The sequence below is a fragment of the Prenolepis imparis genome, unplaced genomic scaffold (genome assembly GCF_030444845.1).
Source record: "Prenolepis imparis isolate NDT839.2.m4 unplaced genomic scaffold, iyPreImpa1.0 SCAF_5, whole genome shotgun sequence".
NCBI lineage: Eukaryota > Metazoa > Arthropoda > Insecta > Hymenoptera > Formicidae > Prenolepis > Prenolepis imparis.
Window position 1 is genome coordinate 16,685,841 of NW_028141163.1, and position 22,736 is coordinate 16,708,576.

A 22,736-nucleotide genomic window follows, 5' to 3' on the forward strand; every position below is an offset into this window, starting at 1 on the left:
ATATAAAAATATCTAATAGTGATAGATGTATTAATTTTTTAAATTATTTTGTTTGTCGATTATAATAAATAAGAATCAAAGCAGTCTACATTTGACATTTCTACTTTCAAAACAGTACTTTGCAAGTATACTATATATGTTATTATCGCGATATAATATCTCGATATGATATCTCGATATTCGTCATTTAAAAATGGCCACAACGAGGGAATCAAGCATTGTAATAATTCTGATTCAAGCAATCCAGGTGTTTCCCGATTGTTTAAATTATTTGGCAGCAAACTGTATCGAATAAACCTTCCTTAGCTATTGCTTCATCTCAGGTGAGTGTTCGTCTGCGACAAAAGGCGAAAGAAAGAATGCATTCGCACTAATCTTGAGATAACCTTAAGAGGATCAACTAAGAGAATATTTGAAAGCAAAATAAACATTGAACAGGTGGAACAACAATATTTTTCGCTTCTCAGAACCAGCGAATCTAAATAAGGAACGTGACATCTCGTCAACTGCGTCATCCGGTCAAATGTCATCGACGATGACGTCGACCTTGAGGGTCCTGGACGGCGGCTTTTCCGGACAGCTGTCACGTCACGTCGGCGCGAAGATCGATGGCGATCCGTTGTGGACGGCGCGATTCCTCGCGACCGATCCAGAAGCTGTGTACGAAACGCACCTGGACTTCCTCTGTGCCGGCGCCGACGTCATCGAGACCAACACTTATCAGGCATCCGTGCCCGGCCTGATGAAGTACCTGAACACGAGCGAACCCGAGAGTCTGGATCTGCTTGCCAAGGCCGTGGCCCTGGCCAGGAAAGCCGTGGACGTTTATACTCGACAAACAAATAAGCTTTGGAAGCCGCATGACGTAAACCCTATAGTTGCTGGCTCCTGCGGTCCTTACGGAGCTTATCTACACGACTCGTCCGAGTATACCGGTTTCTACGGGAAATCTGTGTCTCGACAGGAGCTGATGGATTGGCACAGACCACGATTTCGAGCGCTATTGGATGCCGGTGTTGAGATACTGGCTCTGGAAACTATACCCTGCGTCGAGGAAGCGGAAGCTCTGTTGGAACTGCTGCGAGAGTTTCCGCACGCTCGTGCCTGGCTGTCATTCTCCTGTCGAGACGGTCAGCTGTTGGCGGACGGTAGCGTCTTCCAAGAAGTAGCCGTGAGATGCTACCGAGCCTTGCCATCGCAGATCCTTGCGGTTGGTGTCAACTGCGTCGATCCGAGATACGTGACTCCCCTGCTGAAGGGAATCAACGGGAGTGCATCGTCGGAGGATTTCGTTCCTCTGATAGTGTATCCTAACAGAGGCGGTAGCTGTTCCGAGACCGGCGACTGGACCGCAGTCCCGGATGATCATTCCTTGAATCTACCTGTATCGGAATGGTTGGACATGGGAGTTCGTTACATCGGCGGTTGCTGCAAGATCTTCGCGGAGGACGTAAAAGCGATTCGATCGGAGGTCAATCAGTATTGCGCAAAAACCACAACGACGTGATTCCTTTTATGATCGAGCTGATGCAATTATCTCTGAAATGATGCATAATTTATACAGATATTAAAATCACTATGATTAAAGATAAACGCGTGTTTGTAATTAGCTGCAAATTGAAGCTGATGATGTAAAATGTTTGATGATCATTATAATATGAAAAGTCGTGTGAATATCGACTTACGTTACAATCAGTTGTTTATAAAAGGCACATAAGTTGTCAATATCAAGTACAATATTTTATAATTTTATATTAAAATTTATACAATTTATATTTTTATTTGAAAAAAATATTACATATATATATATCTTTTTTAAATAGAATTATATATTCATATATTTGAAAAAAATATAAAAAGATAAAATTTTTAATTAATTTTTTACGTCGTATATTTTGTTTGGAACACGTGATTTCTTATTCAGTTGAAAAATATTTTTGCTTTCAAAAACATGTGTCAAAAATAAAACAGCGTTTACAGCTTTCTGATATTTGATGACTATCGATAACAATTTATCACGATCAAACAATCACATAAACACCATTTATCTTTTTTCCGATGACTGTTCAAAATAAGCATCTTATTGCATTATTTTTAGATTGCATCATACAGTTTACAACAACTTTGTGTTCTGTGAGGTCAAAGCAGTTTATTCGAAAACGATAGATAAATATTAATTGCGTGGATATCTCCAGACTCCAGACAAAATGTTTTGTCGTCACAGTATCATATTGTCCTCTCTCGTATCGTCGACTGTGTTACATCAGCGACAGATAAACACGTGACAGATGATTTAGAGCACATGCGCAATGGGCAATACGGAAGATGAGGCCTTATCGCAAATCCTTGTTTGTCTTGTTTGTGTCGCTATCTTCTTCGCTGGTGACACGCACTTCGTCGATGATAGACTATCAAAATGTAGCCGCTGCGAGATAACGGCAAGTCATCCTCGACACAATTTGCTTCGGCAGCAATAAGGTCTGCGTGAATTGGACAAGCTTCTTCTTACTTTAGTCAAGTATACAACAATATTGTTAGCTGCGTAAGAGAATTTCGCATCAATTATACATCAACCAGGAGACTTCAGGGGACCAAACTTGTGAAGGGAAGGAAAAGAAATCATGTCACAAATAAAAGTGCTGGACGCTGGCTTCTCTACGCAGTTGTCCACCCACGTAGGCGAGAAGATCGACGGTGATCCATTGTGGACCGCACGTTACCTCATAACCGACCCGAACGCGGTCGTCGCTACGCATTTGGACTTCCTGCGAGCCGGCGCCGACATCATCCTGACGAACACGTATCAAGCTACGGTCGACGGTTTCGTAAAATACCTGGGCGTCAACCAGGAAGAGAGTCTCCAGATCATCCGCAATGCCGTCGATTACGCCAAGGATGCCGTGAACGTTTACAGCAAAGAGATAGAAGATGATGCGGGCGACGTGACGAATCGAAAGCCGCTGATCGCTGGATCCTGCGGACCTTACGGCGCCTCCTTACACGATGGCTCGGAGTACACCGGCTCGTATTGTCCGGATGTGTCGCGAGAATTTTTGATCGACTGGCACAGACCTCGTATACGCACGTTGCTGGAGAAAGGCGTTGATCTATTGGCGATAGAAACAATACCCTGCGTACACGAGGCGGAGGCTGTAATCGACTTGCTCAAGGAATTCCCGGATGCTCGCGCATGGTTGACCTTCTCCTGTAGAGACGACGGGAAGAGTCTAGCGGACGGCAGCAACTTCCAGGAGATCGCCGTGAGATGTTACAAGAATTCACTCCCAGGGCAACTATTAGCGGTCGGCGTTAATTGTATAGCCCCGCAATACGTCACCACCTTGTTGAAGGGCATCAATCGAGGCAGCTTGGACGATCTTATACCGTTGGTGGTGTATCCTAACAGTGGAGAAAAGTATGTAGTATCTGAAGGGTGGAAGATGGAAGGGGAGGCTCCCTCTTTGCACGAATTTGTTGACGAATGGCTGGATCTCGGGGTTTGCTACATTGGTGGATGCTGTAGAACGTATGCTACAGATATAAAAAAAATAAGGTCCAAAGTGGATCAGCGGCAAACACAACATACAAATATAAATATATGAACTTTACATTGAAAGTGCCTACTTCATGTGTTTTCCATGACAATAAATTAACAATGCAAATTGTGCCATAAATATTTTATGAAGCAAACTGCTTCATATTTTGAATCATGTACCATATCGAGATTTTAATAATTTTTTATTTTGCAGAGAAAATAATTATTAAATATAAATCAAACGTTATTAATCTGACAAATGTGTATACTATATATATATGTTTTACTTAAAAAAAACCTATTACATAAAGACCTTGTAGTTTTTTCCTCTTTTTCAGATTATAAAAAATATATTACATTAGTATTGAGCCTCAATTGCTTAGACTTAGATCTTGAGTGAATTAAAAGTAAGCACCAAGATGATACCTTATTCTAGAAATTCCTATTTTTTTGATACTTATTATTATTCTTAAAGTGATATATATATATTGAAATTTTATTTTTGCAAACTATAATATACCTACATATTGTAAATAATAATATAAAATTCTTGAGTTGTAATATAATTAGACTCAATTTATTTCTAATTAAATATTACAATTTCAAATAGCAAATGACACAAATAAATGAAAATATAATGATATGCACAAATAAAATATAAAAATTTGTGAATCCGAGATTACAAGAGATCTTATTTTGATATCTAAAGTTAATATAAAACGTAAAAAATAAAAAAAAAAGTACATTATTCTTTTCTTTTATAAACGCACAATAATTATTTTAGCAAATATTGTTTTATAAATTTATCAATAACATTTTTTTCATTGTTTTACAAATAATTGATTATATACTTACATAATAATAATGTAGTTTTTACTGAAATTAAATCTATCGCATTTACTTTTCCAAAGATTTATCAATATATGTTAAGTACTCGCCTAATGAATATGTACTATCTCCAACACTGAGTTCAATACTTTTTGTTTCCGTATTTATATTAAATACAGCATAAGATGGAATTTTAGTTTTTCCCTTTAAAATGTTCTCTGCTCTTGGTTTACTTCTTGGTCCCAAAATTGGGTCATCATACCGATATAATTCGATGGAGGCAGGATCTATATCTACATAAATATAATTAATGTGGATTCTATATTAAGTTAAATTACTAATTATGCAGAAATTGTTATTTACCTTTTCTGTGCTTATGTTTTTTAGCAATATATGACGCAATATCTTCAATTGTATCGGGTGCAAACGAAATCTTAATAGGTATTTCAAATAAACCACTATAAACTTGCGGATTATTTATGAATAGTTCGAATACAGGCTTTGTAGAAAAATTCATGTATGGAGCCCCCGGAGAACATCCTTCTTTTGTCTTTTCTGGAGCTTTATCAGTATATTTTACAACAATATGCTCAAGCTGAGAATAAATAAAAAACAAAAATATAATAAATATACATTAACAAATAAATAATATATAAATCGAAAATTACACAGCAATTGCTTACATCTAATGTTTTTTCAAGATACTTCTTATTCTTTTCAAGTACATCAAACTCGTCAAACTCAAGTGTCAAATTTAGAGCGTTAATACCAATAACTTTTACTTTATCCTTTATGAATTGCACGAATGGCATTACTTTTTTCATATATTTTTTCAATTCATCTTTGTTTCCTAGTTCTGTGACAAGTATTTTATTATCTGGTAATTCATTCCCATTTTTCTGTAATATATAAACAAATATTAATGAACGAAAATTAATTATCGCATACCGAATAAAATATTATTGAGACTTACGAAATACATTTCTTTCATTGTCGTAAGGACAATGTTTTGCCAAGGAAGATAAGTCTTGGCTACCCATATAATTCCTTGCTGAGTTTTCTCATTATTTTTCTTTGAAGATTTCTTGATTGATGCATTAAAATTTTTTAGAAGATTTCTGAATGTGTGAGCAGTTTCCATTAGATATTGGGATGATTTTATTAGAATTTCATCTATTTTTTCCACCTCAGGCCATTTTTCAGCGAATATGCTATACTAATAAATCATATTCTTCAATTATATTTCTATATAGAACGATATAAATATTTACTTTAACACTGAAACTTACATTATCAGAATGTATTATATTTAACCATATATGTTCGCAAACATGCGGACAAATGGGAGATAACATAATTGTTTGAAGTTTTACAAATTTCACAATAAGATTATGATTACATCTCTCCATATCACTTAACTGCAAATATTTATCTTTAGCTGCTTGCATTTCATGAAATCCTGTTCTTAATGCTTCCTTGAAAAGCATTTTCGAATAATTTTCACCAGTTTCCCGTAGTTTCAAATTCATTTCGCTGTATTAAATAAATGTATTATTATGTGTTTCATTTCTATCTTATAATAATAAAACAAAAAGATAACATAAAAGAAGAAAATACCTATCAAAGACTTGGTCATGGAAAGTATACGATTTTTCAAATCTGAAGCCTTCTACTCTATTGTATACATCTTCAGCCCAAGAAATAAAATTATACAGTCTAAGAATTGCTGTATGGGCTAAATTTTCAACAAAATTGGCATCCTCTATTGAATCACCAGAATCAGCTAGACAGAAACGCGTTCCGTCAGCCGAGTATCTTTCTATAGCTTCGGCAAGTGTTAAAAAATTGCCCTCTGACTTGGACATCTGTGTTTTGAAACATAACAATTAAAGTTTTACATAAAAATTGTTATTTTAAGATTAATAATTATACACATTACTTTTGCTGAATTCAAAAGTAGGTGACCGTTTGCTCTTATCCCTTTTGGCCACAATTCAGGTTGATCCGGCCATATTGCTGTATGATTATAAAGAAAATATGTTAGATGATTCTGTATCAGATCTTTTCCTGACACTCTCAAATCTACTGGATACCAATACTGAAACTCGCGTTTCATTTTATCTAAAATTTTTCTATCTATATTTGTGTCTTCAGGAAAGTTAATGTCTTTGAAGAAAATATAATCCCATACTTCTGGAGTCATTTCACAGGCTCTGATAAAAAACAATTAAATGTTAGTATATAATTGCAAATAAGAAACAATTTTATACACATTACTTGTAATCTTGCTCACTCTATTTTATATCTATTAGGTTTGTCTCCTTTAAGATTTCCTTGCAAATAATGTGCTATTGTATAATAGGCCATATAAATAGTGGAATCTGATAAAGATTCGATTAACCAGCTTTCGTCCCATGGTAATTTGGTACCTAAAAGATTCGAGAGTCAAAAGAGTGGCTCTATTATAACACGAAATAATTCTTCATCATATATTTACCAAGTCCATATTTTCTAGAACATGCATGTTCATGTAACCAGTCGAAAGATGCAAGGAAATTCTTTCTAACTTCATCATGATAGGTATCAAGATTGTTTAAAGCCTCAAGTGTTTCTTTTTTCCATTTTTCTTCACCATAATCCAAGTACCATTGATCACACAGAGCCACTACACATTCATCATTTGATCTTGAAATAACAGTTTTTTCTGGTTCATAATAGATTACTGCTTTATCACAGTCAATTAATTCTCTTTGAATTATTTTCTTGATATCCTGTACTTTTTTGCCTTTATATGGACCTACTAATAATACACCATCATAAAATCCTTTCAAATATGCTATCTCCTTCGCTTTCATGAGTTGGACTTTATCATTTTGAGATTGAATCTTAAATTGGTCGTATAACGTTACTGCTATTAAATTGCCAAATTCTGGAACTTCGATTATGGGAATCTAATACAAGAAAAATATAAAGTTTTATGTGATTCTTATCTATCTTATTAATTCAAAATTAAATAATTAACGCTATTCTTACTGGATCATATGGCAGCACCATCTCATCGGTGATTTCATACTTTTCTCTAAGTGCCTTTTTCTTTTTCAGATCTACTAATGCGGCATAATCATCGGGAGAATCACTGGGGACTGAAGTTACAATTCCAGTACCCTTGTCTTCTTTTATCGTCAACATAGGTAATGCGTAGATCACCTTATTACTTGTGAGAGGGGCTTCCAACTTTAATCCTAATAAATCCTACAAATATAAACTTTTTATTTAAAAAGTCTGAAAATGTAATTAATATCAATTGTATAAATAAATAGATCGCACTTTGCCCGTAAGATGTCGAACAATATCTATCTTTCCTTCTTTTTCGAAGAAACCTTGATAGGACATATTTTTCGCTGCACGTTCTGTAGAAATATATATATCCCCACATGCTACATTATATGCTATATAATTGATGTCTGGATGTACCCAACAATTTGTTTGACCATACATTGTCTCTGGTTTCAAAGTTGCAGCTACGAGATAAACTGATTTATCATCAAATGTATCCCTGTAATATTTTTATATTTGATAAAGTTTGTCTAGTAAAAAATTTAAACAAATTATATAAAAATAATATAAAAAATATTACATAAGATTTTGAGGAGCGAGCACTTTCATCTTGATCAATGTATATTCCTGTGGTCCAACGCCTTCACCAGACGATCTATCGTGGTCCATACACGGTTGACCATCTTTTGGTGAATAAATACTGTACCTCTTCCCATATTTCACTTTATTCCTACGTTTCAAATGATTAAATTGCCAACGTATGAAAGAATCGTAAAATGGGTTCACATCTGTTGTAATAAATGACCTTCGCCAATCCACCTATATAAAACATTTCAGATATAGAAAATGCAAAAAAAATGAGCATAAAGATAATTATTTCATTTAATCTTACATGAAGACCAAAAGATTTCGCATCTTGAATAGCAAACTGTGGAAAATAATCTAACCAATATGCAGGATCAACAAAAGTTTTGATTTCCTCATCTTTTAAGCCAAGTGACTGCATAATTTTCCATTGATATATTGCTGAAGCTGCTTTGGCAACTGCTTTACTCTATAAAATTTACATTAATTAAATTATATCTTTTTCGAAAATATTTACTATGCCATTGTATTAAAATTCTCTTTTTACCTTTTTTCCTTTACTCTTATCTTTTATCACATCCACTTCTTCAAGTTCGTCAGAAGATTCACCTTTATCTTTTACTACTAGGGTATCATTTACTATCTGATTATCTTCAGGAAATATTGGTGGATAGCCATATATCTCTATTTCTCTCTTTAATTTATCAGCACTTGCTTTAATAGGCATACCAGTGCAGTGAAAACCTAAAGGAAAGAGTACGTTCTTTCCCAAGAGACAATTGTATCGAACGGCAAACTAACAAACATTTAATAGTTTTATTATACGTTTTATATTTAAATTAAATTTTATAAATATTATAAGTTAACATATAAAAATATATACCTCAGCCTTTGATAATGAGAAAGCATGACCCAGATGGAGACGTCCATTCATGTAAGGATACGGAAAGGTTGCGAAAAATTTTTCATCAGTTTTCTCAACTTCGTAAAATGAGTCCGTTGTAGACATTTCCATAACATTCCAATGTTCTTGCATCTCTTTCTCAATGTGTTGAATGATAGAAAGTTTAAAAAAGTTTTGTCTTCCTGCCTTTTCCTGCAAAATATTATTACTTTTTCAGCAATTGATTTAATGTTAAAACAATAATATGCTTATAATGAAATAAAGACATATCGAATAACATAATTATCTTATTTTATTTGTGACAATTTAGAATTGATTGTAGATACCGGTGGACAGTGGTTAGGATACACGTGTGAAATTTTATGCTCATATTATGGATCAATATTTGACAAAAATTTGCAAATTTCAATTAATTAAATTGTGCAATTTTTATACTTACCATTTTAATCGCTCGTATATATATTCCACATAGAAATAATTAAATATTATATGTTTGTGCACCACACGACGTAGAACACGTGAACACGTCACAGTTAATCACAGATAGTTCAACACATATGCATATCGATATATACCGATTTACAAAATTAAAAAAAAAGTAAAAGAAAAACGAAAAATATTTACGAAAATTAAAAATACGTTATAGTTATTGATATAGGACATGAAAAGTTGACGATATAAACTCTGATTTACAAGATTATTTAAATAGTATGGATGAAACAGTATATTATGATGAAATAACTGCAATTATTATATTTATGATGATGCAATATGTAGGAACAATTTCTTTTGCTGACAAAAGTAGACATTTGAGATTGCTGAAAAATAAATTATATATAATTTTCTTGAAATAAAGATGTTTATTAGATTGTTTATTTATACATATGTATCTTATAAATAATTTGAGATAAATAATTACATAATAGGAAGTAAAAACTAAAAAACTCTGATTAACTTATTAAATTTGTATCAAGTATATCAGTACAAAAAATAGAAATAGTAGAAGTATTACATATTGTATAATCTTTTAAATTATAATTATAAACTTTAATACTAAATTTTAAAAAGTTACAGGTTTTATATTCATTCTTTGAAAAATACTTTATAGTTGTTTTATACTTTATCTAATTAAAAGTATACGCATTATATTTATTTTCATCCCTTTACATTCACGCAACAGAGATTTAAACTTAGGAAAGCAGTCTTTTTCTAATTCTATAAGACAAATGACAAAAAAAAAAAAAAAATAAATAAAAGGCCACATAAATATTATATTTTTAATTGAAATCAGTTATAGACTTTAATAAAAAATTAATTTTTTATTCTTTGAAAAAAAAATATATATTTTGCTTCTATTATATTTTATGAAATTAAAAAGTACTTATGGTATTTATTTTTATCCTTTTACATTCGTGTAACGGGTTTTAATCCTAACAAAGCAAAGCACTTCTCCAAAACAAGTGCAGTGGCTTCTGCGAGCAAAAGGCGTCCCATATCTACTTTTACAATCTCACCAGCTTCATTCTTTTCCACACAATAGCATTTATCGTAAAACTCTGTAAATGCGCATGAAATCTCATAACAAAATTCGCATAATGGATGCAAGTACATATCTTCACTAATTTCAAGAACTATTTCAGGAAACTTTAACAGCACTTTAGCTAGTTTCCATTCTTTTTCGTGCTTTAATGAGATTGGAGTGTCGCTCGCGCGTTTCTGCAATTCATCTTGCGTGACTTTCGCAGTTCTAGCAATGGAACGAATTCGAGTTAAAGCGTACAATAAATATACAGCCGTATTGCCTTTATCTTCTAACATTTTATCGAATGAAAATATATAATCATGATTTCTGTTGTGCGATAAATCGGCATATTTTATACAGCCATATGCCACGGATTCTTGAGCCATTTTCAGTTCTTCTTCCGACAGTACTTTGTCGCGTTCTTTCTCTTTCAATTTTTGCAGTGTTCTCTTCAAACCTGGATAAAATAACATATAATAGTAAAATAAAATAAAGAATGACATCAAATTTATAATTAAAACAATTACCTTCATCTAATAGCTCGATAAGTTTTACAGTATCACCAGACCGTGTTTTAAATTTCTTCTTATCTTCACCTAGGACAACGCCAAAAGTAACATGATTCATCTTGTGGTTGCTCTTTAAGATCTCTGTCTTTTTAGCACAACTTCGTAACGTTTGAAAATGCAAAGCTTGACCAGCATCAGTCACATATATCAACTGCAAAATTATGAAGATTTTGTTATAGAATAATTTGTTGGAAATAGTAACGTTTCACATTTACAGCGTAAAGCATGAAACTTGCCCAATCTGCCTTTTCGTCGTCAACACGTTGTTTAAGAGCAGCCATGTCTGATGTATCATATGTAAAACTGCCATCAGATTTTACTATAGTTAAAGGTATTCTTTTACCAGGCTCTTCTCCCCACATCACTTTTCGTCCGTTATCTTCTTCTAACAAATTTTTTGATTCTAGCTCTTTGACGAGTAATTCCATATGCTTTTGATAAAACGATTCACCTCTCTCTGTTAATTTGATATCTAGTCGAGTATACAGTTTATTGAATTCTGTATCAAACAGAAGAGAATAATTATTTTAAAGTAATTGTTTTCTTTCATAATCAATAACAGACAGATTATTCTATTACCTTGCATAGATACATCACAAATCATTTTCCATGCTTTTATTATATCTGGCTCAAAAGTCTGTAATTTAACGACGCATTCGTACGCACGTTTCTTGAATTTTTCGTCTGAATCAAATCTAATCTTAGATTCTTTATAGAAGGCCTGTATGCACATGTAAAAATATATAAATAATCGATATATTTGTTTATAAAATAAAATTGTTTCACTATCGCTAAAAATATGCAATATGATTTTATAGTTACCTGAAGATCCTGAATTGGAGGAGTGACAGTTGAATAATTAGGGAATTTATCTTGAAGATGCGCTATTAACATACCAAACTGTGTACCCCAGTCTCCTATGTGATTGATTCTCAGCACATTGTGTCCCATGTATTCAAATATTCTTGCGAGACTATCTCCAATTATAGTGGACCTTAAGTGTCCCACATGCATTTCCTTGGCAATATTAGGACTGGAAAAATCCACAACTATCTTATGCTTCTCAACATATGGCGGAAGAATCTCACCAGTTATCAGCCAATTGCTTAAAGCACATTGTGCAAAATTACGTTTCAAGTATACATTTATATATCCCGCATCAGCTATATCATATTTATCGACAAGAGGGGAGTCTTTTTTCAGCTTGGACAAGATGTGCACAGCGACATCGCGTGGAACTAATTTATCACCTTTAATAATATACAATAATTATGTTTATTACATGTGCATATAAATAATATATTTATATTCGTTTTGTAGAATAAAATACTGAAAAAAATATTTACCAGTAGTACTCAGTTCTCGTGCTAAAGGCAGAGCACTGTTACATTGATAATCTCCAAATTTGGGATTATTATTGGTAGTCACTGAAATTAGTGACTTTCTTGCATTAGGATAAGCAGCCACAATAGCCTTGTGAAAGATATCCAAAAGAGTAGCATGTATACTGATAGTATTCTTTTGAAGTATGTTAGACACTGATGATGCTTTATCTTCTGGTATGCTAACTGTTGATGGTATATAGCTTTCTCTTTCTTGTACTCTATACATTTCTATAGTCTAGGAAAAATAATAACAAAGAATGAATATATTAGAAATAAAGTTTTAAATAGAAATTCTATTACAATATGTAGAGTTTGTGGACAACTGCTGTCAAAAACTTACTCTTGCAAGTATTTTTACTCTATGCTTTAGCTTGATATTCTCTTGTTTTAAGCTTTCAAACTCTTCCCTACTCATGTCAGAAGCAGTCTGCGAAGTATCAGTCCTGATATTCTTCTGCAACCATTCGATTTGTTGCTTTATAAGGGCTATCTCTTTTTCCTGCAACATTGGACATGTACATGAGTATAACCTCGCAGGACATTGTGATGTGGACTAATTCGTAATCTAATATAACAGAATATTAGAAATAAATCGATAGAAATATTTACCGCCTCGGTGGCTCGTTTATCAAGTAATTCCCAATCCTGTTTCGACATTGTATTTTTAATTTTTATCGAGGAGCTACCACGTGCTTAGTTTAAACAAGTACCGTTGGCATAAAGGTCACCTCGTGAATCAAAACATATATATAGCAATATACATTAAATAAGGTAAACAATTTTTTATAATTTTATTATTATTATACATTTTTATAATTTCATTATTATTATCTTTAATTAGATTCTTCGACTAATTAAAAGTTGTTTCTTAACAAAAAAAAATATCGAGGAAAAATCATTATTTATTCCAACTTTTCAGTTTTTTTATTATATATATTATTAATTAAGTTTTATAACTAATTTATTAATTAAGCTTTAAATTACAATTTTATTTAAGTCTAGCATATATTTTGTAATTTGTTTGGCTTTTTAAAGTTTTGTTTGCGAAATCTTTTTCTCTTTCCATAGAAGTTATTTTTAATATTACAAAATGTTTTCGCTAAGAAAATTTTTAATTAATCAAAGAATCTGTTATTAAAAAAAGTATAGTAATTTTCTTTTAATAGATTTGAGATCTTATATATATATATATATATATATATATATATGTATATATATATATATGTATATATATATACATAATACGAACTTAATTAAAATTAATTAATAGTTCAGAAAAATATGAAAAATTTAATAATAAAAGCTATATATATATGTTTTTTTTTTTTTTGGCAATATAATTTTCATATTGTCTATTTTATAATAACTTATTCTCTCTTGCATTATATTGCTTTGCTATTATTTCATATTTCCCGCGCATAAAATTAAAATGAAAATGTGCACATGAACAGAAGTGCGTTCATAAATCCTACTCGTAGGCAGTGTTGCCAATTTCAGAGGCGAGCTGCGAGCCGCGGCGGGTGGTGGGGGGAGTGGCGTGGTGGGGGCTGGGGGATGCGCGCTCCGTTTCGTCACGTGACCGCGTCACGTGGTTTGGCGGCTGCGCAGAGGTGGGGGTGGGGGGCACACCAAACCACGTGACGCAGCCGCGTGACGAAACGGCACGCGCACCTCCCAGTCTCCACCATGCCTCTCCCCCCACCACCCGCCGCCGCTCGCGGCTCGCCCCTGAAATTGGCATCACTGCTCGTAGGTACGTTTAATTGACCAATCAGAACCGAAGATTTCTTTGTCGTGATTGGTCAATTAAAAAACTATACTCTACTCTTCTAGTATGTTTTTGGAACCAATTATAAAATAAGCAAACATTTTTGAAATAGCGCGCAAAAGAGCGGAAGTAGTTAGTGATAGTGAGTGAATAAAATTGGAAGAGGAATGTAAAAGTAAATTTAAAGTTTCTGAAAACAATGATACGTAAGTGCGCAACATGTATAATTTATATTTCAATATATATTTCCTACATGCATGAAATAGAATATTAGTAAAATATATCTATCGTTGTAAATAATCGTGAGAAAATACGTTATTTAATAACGAGACATTGCTTTCGAAATAGAGAAAGAGAGAGAGAGAGAGAGAGAGAGAGAGAGAGAGAGAGAGGAGGGAAAGTCTTATGTAAGTTTTATATATAATATATATAAAAAACAGTGATAAACAACAAAAAGATACAGTAAATGTACAATTTCGTTTTATATCAATCATTTATTTTCTCCATACAAATTATAAACATGTTTTTCAAATACTGTACATATACTGAGTTCTATTATACTTTTAAACCTCTAATTTTAATGATATATCATTTTATTTATTTTCATTTACTCATTAAAACAACTACTTTGATCCTCATTTCGTTTCATTTATGATAATATACAGGTAAATCTTATTTCCTTTTTATTCCTCCAATCGATATTTTTTATTCATCTTTACGATCAAGCTCAATTCTTTGATATGGCAGTTCCAGGATATGAATAAATAGAATTTCAAATTTAAAAGATGTAATTCCTCTAATTTGCCAAATTATTTAGCAGGCCGATTATATATTTGTTGCAGTTAATACTTTCATAGAGATAAAAGAAATGAATTTAATAAGAGAATATTAAGTTGAAATATAATTAAATGTTTATTCTGCTTATTCATAATATTTCTCGACAAAAATATTAAGAAATACAAATTAATTACAACTTAGTAAAAATATATTTATTATTTCATATATAACTTTTTAATTATAATAAAATTATGAAATATATATTTCATAAAATAAGAAATAGATATTTTCCATAATAATAAAATAATGTATTTTAATAATATATGTAAATAGAGATAAAATATACAATTTGAGTAATTATTTTGTTTCTTAATAACTTTTGTATATAAATACAGTTTATTTAATAATACAGCACATATATAACTGATAATTTAATATTTAGCACTGAGTCAGATAAACATATAAAAGTAAGGTACGCTAATAAAAGTTGAACATCAAAGTCTATTCCTCCGCATCAAAATATCTTTAAGGAACCTATAGAAATCGTGATCTCTATGAAAATATTAATTTTTGCATACTGTTGGTTCGAAATGTGGAACTTGATTTGTAATGCGCTGCAAGCAAAAGTTTTCTCTTTTGCGAGAGTACTTATTACAAAAATGTAACTGCTGGAACTTGAATAATTTCTCATGGTCTTTGTGTAAATATATACAAAGGTATTTAACAAATTTGTGAATCAATCGATCGATCGTATCGTATATATTGTGTACAGTGCGAGTTATCTCTTTTTCTTCTTTTTCTTAGTCTACTTCTGCATTTTGTATCATTTTGTCGGGCCTCGATTTCTGATATCATCAATATAGAGTGAAAGAGTACTATTTTCTATCTTCACAGAAGACATAGATAAATATATATTTTCATAATCTTTTCTTATAAATGTAATTCGCTTACTTTAAAATTATTACGCGTAAATGTCAATAATATTAGTGTATCGGTGCTTCTTTTTTTTCAATTTTATATTCCATTTTTGAATTTTCATACAAAATAAAAACCTACAACCGAATTCTTGTGAGTATCATCCAATGATATTGCGCAGTTTTGGAAATAACAATGCATTATTAAGCAATTCGATATGTAACCACGAGACGCTGTCTTGTTCATCATAGATATGCGACATTATGAAAACGTTACATATGTTATATGCTATTTTTATCAAAATTATTAAAATTGTAAAATAAAGACCTTTATTTCCAATACACTAAAACAAAATATTGCAGAAAAACACCCATGTAAAGCGTAATCGTGGTTACAATTCCAGTTTGATATGCAAGCGATTTTGCAAAAAATCACAATTTATAATTGTCAAAAATTATAATAAAAAACGATATGACATGAATTACTACTGGCTACTAGTGTTCATTTGAGAATAATATTATGGAGAATCATTCCCGAAAACACAATATAACTACAAATGGATAAATCATCGAAGAGTACCATATAAAGAAATTGGAGAACACTTTTTCGCTTTTTTATTCTCATTTTTTTCTACTTTCGAGAGTTACATCCAAATGAACACTAAGCTTACAAAAAAAAAAAAAAATGAAAAAAAACGGTAACAATACGTAAAAGATATGTGAAAGCTGCCAGTTAAAAAAACATTCACGTATCAATTAAATATAAATTCCTTTCTACTCCAGTCAACCATATAGTAAATTCACTTTTCACCCCAAATAAAAAGCGACATATTTCTGACTAAAAGAGATCAAAATACATTGCCACTTGTTCCATAAAAGTTAATTAAAGTAAGAATACAGTAAATAATATTATCTTCTTAAAATATACACAATCTTTCCTTGCTTATGTTAACATTTACTGCTCGATAGGCAAGTTCTGTTTCGGGAGAACACACAACAGATCGGATTACAAAATAAGTAAAAATTTCCTGTGCCTTTACATATAATTATCTATGTGAGAGAGATGCGATTAAATAAAGTCAACTGCAGGATATGGTCCTCTACTCGTTTAAACAATTGCCACTGAATTTATGAAAAATCTCTGTATGTAAGTTCTCTATGGTCCATGTATGTAAGAGAAACACGTAAATTATATTATTAAGTACAAAATATTTTTGCAATGTGGGGCATTATCTTATCAATGCTCTGTAAAATACTTTTAACTTACAGAGATTTGCAGAGTTGTATTGAAATCAGGTGATTGAACGATATATTGTAATTCAAATATCAATGTTTCATGCCCTATGGCGATTGCCATAAGTGTGTGTCTTATTACATTTCTTGAGATAGATTTCAATACACTCCTGGTGAAAAATGCCAAGGTCAGGTTTTAGAGAGATCTAAGTCCTTATCACATAGCTATATCCCATGATGGTGGCCTATTCTTCTATCTGTAATCGATGTAATCTGATATATCGCTTGGTAAATGTGTAGTAGAAAGATAAAAACAAACAAAGTACACTAAATAAGAAAAATCATTCATCAGTAAGAACTATAGAAAATGATCTTAAAATACAAAGTAAGGCGATTATAAGAAATACAAACACATCCCTCTAACCTAAGTGTCGCTGCCTAATAAGAGTGGGTGGGTTTGCACATTATTAAAGTGCATTTTAAAAGATCGAATTTTAAAAATATATAAAAATTATCATTATCCTTCTTTTTCTACCAATTATTAAAGATTAATGATTGTTGCGGCAAAAATTTTCACAGTGATAATAATTCTTACATGAAAATAATTTTGCGATAGACTTTAAGAAACACATTGTTGATGCACGATGTTTCGTTTTTCTTGTGTGTTTTTGATCTAATTCTGATAATTAAAAACGATGTATCATCATAATCATAATTATAATGTAATTTATGATACTTAAAAAGTCACAATGGCATATCTCTCGGTCAAACCTCCATTTTCTTTAAAACTTAGAAATCACTTAGATAACTTTATACACGTTCATTTATAACAATGTAAATCGTAATCATTGCATTAATATTTAACATATATATTCTTATACATAATATATGTATATTTGTGTGTGGATGTCTTGTCTCGGTTCTCTATCATCTAATTTAATAATAAAACTATAATACTAAATCATGTTGGGGTACCATGCCTTTCCGAGATCAGAGTCTGTTTCTTCGTTTTCTTACTCTTGTTGCATCGCTTATATCTCTTTACATAGTTTTATACCAAAATTTATTGTCGATTTTAACTTAATTTATTGTATCCTCTATTAAAATCTCGACGAATTCGCCGATTAAATGGATGATGTGTGATTACGCGCGATCATAAAATATATATGCGATTTTTTTTTATATATCTATTTTATTATAAAATTTATAACTGTGATATATCTTAAAGACATTGTCTCTAGCGTATCTGCAAGAATCTCTTCTTACAGTACGTCGCAAATACTTAGAGACTTAATAAGTTATTAAAAGTATAAACTTTGAATCAAACTCAAGCTCGGGCTGGCCAGTACTCTATTGTACGTGTGTGTATATATACGTGTATAGAGTCCTCTTTAAGGAGTTTCAAGGAAAACGTTCGCAACATATTTTATTTCTATGTTACTTTGCAAAATTATAAAAAGCACGAATTCCAAGGGGTAAAAATAAAATCTTTATGATATTTAAAATATTTATTATGTAATACTTAGGTTTCTCATTTTTAATTAAATCTTTCAGTTTTAACTTTGTCCTTTACCATTTACAATTGATTATATAAATGATCGAAGTATTGTTTAGTTTATCAAAACTCGTTTTTCAATAAAATTACATTTTCCACTTGATAGTATTTAAATTTACAAAAAAATTAAATTTATAAAATAACATATTTAGCGTTAAAAAAATTCATATATAAGAGTGTTTCAGTATAGAAAAAATTATGTCATACCAATGACAAAATTATCAAATATATCATATTAATCGATTAATTCCAGATCGTATATCGAGGATATATGCTCTATTTATATATAACACTCATTAGTTACTCAATATTTACACTTGTTTATAGAATAATTTTTCTAACGTTATATATCGATCGAATATTTTCCATAGAAACTCACCCAACTATGGACGCGAAAATATTTCTGTTTAAGTGTAAGCATGTTGTGTTATATCAATGTGTTCGCGCAATATATCGCGCGCGCAATGTTCAATCGAATTTTTCTCTTCTTCAATCTTGAATGAGTTGTTTTTCTTTAATCTAAATTTCTCCTCTCTTACGCCGCTTTCCCATTACATTACATTACATTTGCGTTAGAATGAGAAAGCGAGTGAAAGATAAGAGTACAATATTAGAATAAGAGAAATACTTGTTTCCGATGATTTTAGAATAGAGAAAATCAATTGGGATGTGTAAACGTATGTGTATATATTTTCATAGTGTCCTTGTGTATGTATATACTTATGGATGATCTTTATGTGATGGTAGGCACTGATGGGGGTGGATGGCTGCATGGCGAGCAGGTTCAAGCAGGCTAGTCTTGGACCAATCTGTATATGTGATGCTGAGCACCGTGTTCAGAAGTCGATACTTCGAACACATATGCTGTGCACAGTAATGTTTCCTGCGTATCCCTGTTCGTGACAACCTGAAAAGGTAAGAGATAAAAGTAAGAAAAATATCATTTATTTCTCATTTATTTTATAATTCTTATAATACAAATTTAACTACTTTAACTACTTTAACTTTGATTTTTTCTATAGAATATATTTTATATGTATATTTGATATAAAATTAAATATACAAGTGATTAAAATTAAATATTACAACTATAATATCCAAAATTGTTGATTCAGATAGAATACTTTTTGCATTTAAATCGTAAAAAATTATAAGAATTGTAAAACACGAGAAACATTAGTCTAAAATTAATAAGATTCGTTGGCGTACTTTGACGCGTGCGCAATTTGATTTAAAAAAATTAAAAAATAAATATACATATAAATAAAGGCCGCAGGATAACTTATGTATCTTTAAACGATTTAAAAAATCTAAAGAATATTATAAGAATTAACACACGTCAATAATGTCATCAACGCACCTGGAGGATGGTGAAGTTTTCGAGAACGCTGTTCATCATGTACTTCTCTGGCAGGTGCTTCAGTTTGTGGATGAAATTAATCATATACTCGCACATAGGTGAACGGCTAATACGGTAAACAAACCTGCCGTTTTCGAACCTAGCATACTCCGTTTCCACCTTTTCCACCACCTGCTTTCCAAATGAGCACACTTTCGTCGAACACGTTATCGTCATGTTCTCGTTGCTCTCGTATCTATCGCAATACAAAAATACAATGTAAATATCACATCGGATTATAAAGTCATATAAACGAAAAGGTATACTCACTGGCTCGTGACACCGTAGAATGCTCCAGCTTCGTCTTGGATGTTACTATTGAGATCAGCCCAAAACTTAACGAGGAAGAAAGCTGCCTGTGGTCCTTTATCGTAAAGTTCCTTGAGACCGCCCTTCTTTTCGGGAAATTTGTCGTATATCTGCTTAACATCGACCGCTTCCAATAGCGGATCCGCGTAGGTAGCGGAACCTCCTATATGGACGAACAGGTGTTTGTGGTACTAAAAAAGAGAGAGAGAGAAATTAACGCGTGTAAAATATTTATCACGATTCGACTGTATAGTCGTCAACTATCTGACAAACTGAACAGCAAATATTTTACCGATATTGAGGTCAAAGTAATGTCTGTTTCTGAGAGAAAATGTGATTTAGAATCATCATCTACAGCTCGAGTTTTTAATTTAATCATTTAGAATTAATTTCATATAATTTTCTGACGTTCATATTTTTCATTGGATGACATAAATACGCATTCTCGAAAAGATAATTTCTTGAAAATACATATATATGGAGCTTGTAGTTTTATGTCAAGGTATACAGTTGGATTGCTTCGAAAAAAATCTTAACTTTCTTAATTAATAGATCCAATATTTCTTCTACTACTCATTATGCATTAAGCATTAGGCATTACTCACAATCTCCTGGTCTCTCTGCTGCTCCATGTAGGCCGAGAACTCGACAAGCCTGAGTTTGTGAGTCGCGATGGCGCGTCCTTCCCATGGCGGTGGAGGCTGTGTCTGGACTATGTCACCGCTCGAGACTGCCGTCGCCGGTTTCCCGGTGTAGACAGGTTGAGGGAACGGTTTGACATCTTGGGACGTTCCAGGCTGTAGTCCTGGTTGCCAAAATTGCTGAAAATATTGCGACACGTTAATGATTTAACTGCACGCTTGATGTTCATTAGTAATGACGTATATTGCTATTTGATTAGTATGAAATAATTGATAGTTTAATTATCAAATTAGCGTCAGATCTGAATAGCAATACAATTATATTGTATTGCATAATCGCATTAGTATTAATACAAAAGAAATTAATTTTAAATTTTAAATTGAGAATAACATAGTTAAGTAAAGAACTTGAAGAATTTATAATTCTCTTTTTAGATTGAGAAAACTTAAACATATCTTTTCAAGATTTTCTCGAATAAATTACATTAGATATAATATAATTTATATATAAAGATTGTTTTTCTCTTATTTTTTTATAGTACTCGAACAACACAAGCGCGCGCTAAGCGCGCGCCATTCCTCGATTTTATATAAAAAAGAATGATATTTTTATATAAAGCTTGTTTAAATAATATGTTATAAAAATTAAAATAATAATATGTTTTAAATAATATGTCATAATTCTTTAAACTCGATTAATATTTTGACTTATCAGCTGATTTCTGTCAAAAAATATTAATTGTGGATAAAATATTATAACATATTATTTACAACATATTACTATTTTATATTTTATCATCTAATATTATTATTTTAAATTTTAATTAGCAAATTAACAAATAATCATTAATATTATTTGACAGAAATCAGCTGATTAAAGCATTAATTTGCTAATTAAATTTTAAAATAATAACATGTTATAAAAATTAAAATAATAATGTTATAAGTACCTAATATGTTATGTTACTTTAAACTCGAATAAGATTTTTTGACAGAAATCAGCTGATAACTGTCAAAGAAATATTAATCAAATTTAATTAAAGTACTATAACATTTTATTTAAAACATTATTATTTTATAATTTTTATTACATACTATTATTTTAAAATTTAATTAACAAATTAACGTTTTAATCAGTTGATTTCTGTCAAAAAATCTTATTCGAGTTTAAAGTAACATAACATGTCAAAAAATATTAATAAAATGTTAATTTGCTAATTCAATTTTAAAATAATAATAAGTTATAAAAATTAAAATAGTAATACGTTGTAAATATTTTTAAATAAAATCGAGGAATGACGCGCGCGTAGCGCGCGCTCGTGTTGTTCTAGTCCATTTCTAAAAAAGGCATGTTAAGTCGAAGTATTGTTGTCTTTTTTTTCGCGATGTTGTGTGATTAGCTGCCTCGACCTGCGTTGTGCGTTATATTTATAGCATCGAGAGGCTGTCATCGCGAGGATTAGCAGTTTGACAGTGTGTCTAAAATAAAATTAAATAAAATAATATGTTTTAAATAATATGTTTTAATAATACTTTAAATTCTCGATTAATATTTTTGACAGTTATCAGCTGATTTCTGTCAAAAAATATTAATCGCGGACAAAATATATATTAAGTTTATAACATATTATATTATTTACAGCATATTATTATAATTAAAATAATAATATTTTGTAAGTAATATAATATGTTATAATACCTTATCAGCGATTAATATTTTTTGACAGAAATCAGCTGATAACCGTCAAAAATAAT

At 31.3% G+C, this 22,736-nt stretch overlaps 4 protein-coding genes and 1 pseudogene across 18 annotated transcripts in view; 2 read left to right on the top strand and 3 right to left on the bottom strand.

Moving 5' to 3' along the window:
• The first annotated feature begins 33 nt into the window (after positions 1-33).
• On the top strand, positions 34-2,059 carry LOC145935805 (betaine-homocysteine S-methyltransferase pseudogene; annotated as a pseudogene). 2 transcript variants are annotated; one of them, XR_014425281.1, is made up of 2 exons: positions 34-323; positions 439-2,059. The product of XR_014425281.1 is annotated as a betaine-homocysteine S-methyltransferase pseudogene, transcript variant X2 (transcript). The 2 variants fall into 2 exon arrangements; XR_014425280.1 differs by having other exon boundaries at positions 468-2,059.
• Positions 2,060-2,205: 146 nt separating this feature from the next.
• LOC145935806 (betaine-homocysteine S-methyltransferase-like) lies at positions 2,206-3,782 on the top strand. The gene has a single exon (XM_083037421.1). The coding sequence runs from the start codon at positions 2,622-2,624 to the stop codon at positions 3,600-3,602; it is 981 nt and encodes a 326-aa protein (XP_082893547.1). The 5' UTR covers positions 2,206-2,621; the 3' UTR covers positions 3,603-3,782.
• Positions 3,783-4,312: 530 nt separating this feature from the next.
• Leurs (Leucyl-tRNA synthetase) lies at positions 4,313-9,579 on the bottom strand. 2 transcript variants are annotated; one of them, XM_083037418.1, is made up of 16 exons: positions 9,349-9,579; positions 8,889-9,101; positions 8,553-8,801; positions 8,313-8,474; positions 8,001-8,239; positions 7,691-7,919; positions 7,397-7,615; positions 6,861-7,314; positions 6,657-6,792; positions 6,303-6,576; positions 5,981-6,228; positions 5,653-5,896; positions 5,337-5,579; positions 5,047-5,262; positions 4,727-4,958; positions 4,313-4,656 (listed from the first exon to the last, which is right to left on the bottom strand). In XM_083037418.1, exons 1-16 carry the CDS (start codon positions 9,349-9,351, stop codon positions 4,433-4,435), a joined length of 3,585 nt encoding a protein of 1,194 aa, XP_082893544.1. In that variant the 5' UTR covers positions 9,352-9,579; the 3' UTR covers positions 4,313-4,432. The 2 variants fall into 2 exon arrangements, with proteins under 2 accessions (XP_082893544.1, XP_082893545.1); XM_083037419.1 differs by having other exon boundaries at positions 8,889-9,117.
• Positions 9,580-9,749: 170 nt separating this feature from the next.
• On the bottom strand, positions 9,750-13,128 carry Argrs (arginine--tRNA ligase-like protein). The gene is made up of 8 exons (XM_083038413.1): positions 12,995-13,128; positions 12,726-12,884; positions 12,347-12,620; positions 11,823-12,250; positions 11,580-11,721; positions 11,237-11,499; positions 10,959-11,151; positions 9,750-10,888 (listed from the first exon to the last, which is right to left on the bottom strand). The coding sequence occupies exons 1-8, from the start codon at positions 13,040-13,042 to the stop codon at positions 10,314-10,316; spliced, it is 2,082 nt and encodes a 693-aa protein (XP_082894539.1). The 5' UTR covers positions 13,043-13,128; the 3' UTR covers positions 9,750-10,313.
• A 1,517-nt stretch (positions 13,129-14,645) lies between these two features.
• Positions 14,646-22,736, bottom strand: part of Scalloped (TEA domain transcription factor 1 homolog scalloped) — a 175,241-nt gene continuing 167,150 nt past the window's right edge. For all 12 annotated transcript variants that reach the window (XM_083038132.1, XM_083038137.1, XM_083038135.1 and 9 more), the window contains 4 exons: positions 20,946-21,161; positions 20,302-20,531; positions 19,993-20,227; positions 14,646-19,539 (listed from right to left, as the gene is read on the bottom strand). In XM_083038132.1, the coding sequence (XP_082894258.1) occupies positions 19,426-19,539; positions 19,993-20,227; positions 20,302-20,531; positions 20,946-21,161 (795 nt within the window). In that variant the 3' untranslated portion in view covers positions 14,646-19,425. The remainder of the gene's footprint in view (positions 19,540-19,992; positions 20,228-20,301; positions 20,532-20,945; positions 21,162-22,736) is intronic.